The sequence below is a fragment of the Austrofundulus limnaeus genome, unplaced genomic scaffold (assembly GCF_001266775.1).
Source record: "Austrofundulus limnaeus strain Quisiro unplaced genomic scaffold, Austrofundulus_limnaeus-1.0 Scaffold2457, whole genome shotgun sequence".
NCBI lineage: Eukaryota > Metazoa > Chordata > Actinopteri > Cyprinodontiformes > Rivulidae > Austrofundulus > Austrofundulus limnaeus.
Window position 1 is genome coordinate 7,412 of NW_013954859.1, and position 3,038 is coordinate 10,449.

At 37.7% G+C, this 3,038-nt stretch overlaps 1 protein-coding gene across 2 annotated transcripts in view; it reads right to left on the bottom strand.

Annotated features, from left to right (window-relative positions):
* LOC106511024 (serine/threonine-protein kinase SIK3 homolog) overlaps positions 1–3,038 on the bottom strand; it is a gene marked incomplete at its 3' end in the record, with an annotated part of 16,613 nt that overhangs the window by 6,926 nt on the left and 6,649 nt on the right. For both annotated transcript variants that reach the window (XM_013999761.1, XM_013999760.1), the window contains 2 exon segments: positions 1,253–1,316; positions 1,821–1,937. In XM_013999761.1, the coding sequence (XP_013855215.1) occupies positions 1,253–1,316; positions 1,821–1,937 (181 nt within the window).

Below are 3,038 nucleotides of genomic sequence, written 5' to 3' on the forward strand. Positions count from 1 at the left end.
GTCATTGATTTAATGTTCGGCCGGGTTTTGCTGTGTTTCTCTGAGTTCCTAGGTTAAAAAACCCGAACAATGTTCTATATTCAATTAACGTATGATCCGATTAGTCGATTAATCGAAAAAATAATCGATGACTAATCGATTATTAAAATAATCGTTTGTGGCAGCCCTATTCAGGACAAGCATGGAAAATCCCCCACTCTTACGCCAATATGGTCACAATGATGCATTTAGGTACCAAAACATGGTACCGTTTCATGTTACGTGAACAAGTACTCGGTAGTACCGGCAGAATTTGGTCTGTACTTATAAAAGAATAAAATTCGTTACCCATCCCTACTTGAAACAATACAAACTTGTTTTAACTGGACATTAGGGAGTGCTCACAGCAGAGAAAAAAAGGGGACTGGGGCTGATTTTCAGACCTTTGTGGAGGTAGATGATCTTACCTAAGTATTGGTCGATCTCTGATCTCCCAAAATTAATGCAATCGATGCCAATGAATCGACATGCACCGCTAATAAAAATTGCTATAAAATATGGTTTTGCTTTTTTTATGAACCAATATAAAATTATTGAGACTGAAGCAATGTAAAGGAGAAACCCCTCTTTGGTCTCAGCTAGATTTAAACTAGCAATTAGCATCTTAATCCTATCAGAATAAAGCATTATTTTTCCAAAACGATTCAAAAAGCTATCTACATAAAGTGGGATTTAATTTGTTGACAACCTTTCCACAGAACCAGACTCCAAAAGATCTGAATTAGTATTTTAAGGAAGGTGCGCATAAACATGGCTGTAAAACCTTAAACGGTCTTGTTAATGCAAAAATAAGTGAAAATGTTCTGCAAATAAAAAGACAAACAGTGTTGTATGTAAAATGAGTTGGTGTTAAAACAGCCTAAATTACTGATTAATATACTTGTTTTTCTCCGACATCCCATTTTTGCACTTCCACGTATTTTTGTTAAACAGCAGCAAGAGGCTGAACAGATAAATAGTTTTTGATACTTTAACTGCATTTGGATATGTTTTAGTAAGGAAGTATATTTTTCCTAAACAAAAACGTTTTTTTTTTTACAAAAGTAAACCAACTCTTAATTAAAGAATGTACAAAAATAGACATTAGATTACTTTTATTTATTTTGTAGCTTTGTGATTTTCGACTAGTGTCCAAATGTGATAGAAAACAAAAAGCCTTGAAAGGGAGAGGCAACGCCAAAAACAATTAAGCTGAAGAGTCGGGAAGTCTTACCGAATATCTCCCCACCGCTGGCAAACTCTGTTACCAGATAGATCATCTTCTCCGTCTCCATCACCTAAAGACATAAACAGATGATAACAGAAACTCTAGACAGGCCAACATCCAGTGATGGGGCGGTTCAGCTGTTACACAACAGTATGAGTAAGCATGGTTTGGCATATCAACAAGAAGGATTTAAATAGAACAAAAACTATCAGGGACTTCTGGGTAGTCTTCAATCTGTGTTTGAACACTCACATATGGAATTTAGAGACAAAAAGACTCAAGTGTTTACACTTCAAATCCTGGTTACTGCAGGCAAGATGGTCTGATAAGAACAGTTCTATACAAACTTAGGGAGGTTTGGTAAAAAGAAATAAATGAAGACAACCCTGCCTCAGGTTCACGCTTGTTCATGACTTTGATTACATTTTTCATCTTTATCGAACTGAACAAACAAAACAAAACTACGGCATCGTTGTGATCCAGTCAGCCAACATTTATGTTAGTTCTACTGGACCACAGCTCTCAGGAGGGAGATGCGAGCAAGAGATGGCAGTCTCTGTGGGGGAGTGCGTACCTGGTAGAGGCGGATGATGTGGGGGTGCTTCAGCAGCTTCATGATCTGCACCTCTCTGAAGATCTTCTTCAGGTTCTCATCGTCCAGCTGGGTCTTATCCACTATTTTTATCGCCACCTGAGATAAGAAAGGGATGGAAGGATGAAGGACGAAGAGTGTGAAGGATGGGGGGGGAGTGGGGGGGGGAGACGTGGAAGAAACAGAGAGAGGAAGAGAGGACAGTGAGTCTGAGTGAAAATTAAATAACCAACATTCCTTGAAGGAACGTATATAACTCACCGTCTTTTAAGCTCGTATTAAACTAAAACTTTCAGCTACAATCATATCAACTTCTAGCTCTATATCTGTACAACTCACTGAATTCAGCCTTTCTTGTGTTGGCTAATGTTGATTACTTGCAACTATCTTGAATTAGATTACCTCCAGCGGTTAATCAGTTGTACATTACATTTAATAACTTCCTGGGAGTTTCAACAAAATCATTCAGTACTTCAGAATAGAAATATAGAAATAGTCTTTATTGTCCTGCAGAGGGAGAATACAGGTGTCACAGCAGAATCCATTCAGAGGTTCACACACTAGTTACTTTACAAACTATAGATAGTACACACAAAACAAACATTAACACTGACTAGCAACTACAACTACTGATAATAAAAATAATATAAAGAGTTGTGCAAGGATAAAAAAAGATATGTTTTGTTTTAGAGACAGTAGACTATCAAAATCAGACATTGGGAATCAGAAATTGCCTGTTTTCAGTGCAAAACAATCTCAACAGACCAATAACAGTAAAGTGAAGTATCACAATGCAGACAAGAAACACAAGATCATGAGTTCATGAGATATTTTACTAACAAACAGGGTTGCCTCCAACAGCTAGTGATCAAGTTTTAGACAAGATCTCGCACAATGGTTGGCACCTGGAGCAAGGGTAGCTGAGTTTTTTCCATGCAGCTCTCTGGTTCTAAAATTTAAAACTATGTATACTAGTAGGGCTGTGTATTGGCAAGAATTTGGCGATGCGATACATATCATGACAGAGGGGTCACGATACGATATATCCCGATATATTGCGATACTATAAGCAAGGCAATATATTGCGATATATTGCGATTTTTTTGTCCTAAAATTATATTCAAGAGGTAGAGGAGCCAAATGGCTGGCTCACTGCTGCCACCTAGTGGTCAGAGGCTGAACTACAACATAAAAATGAAC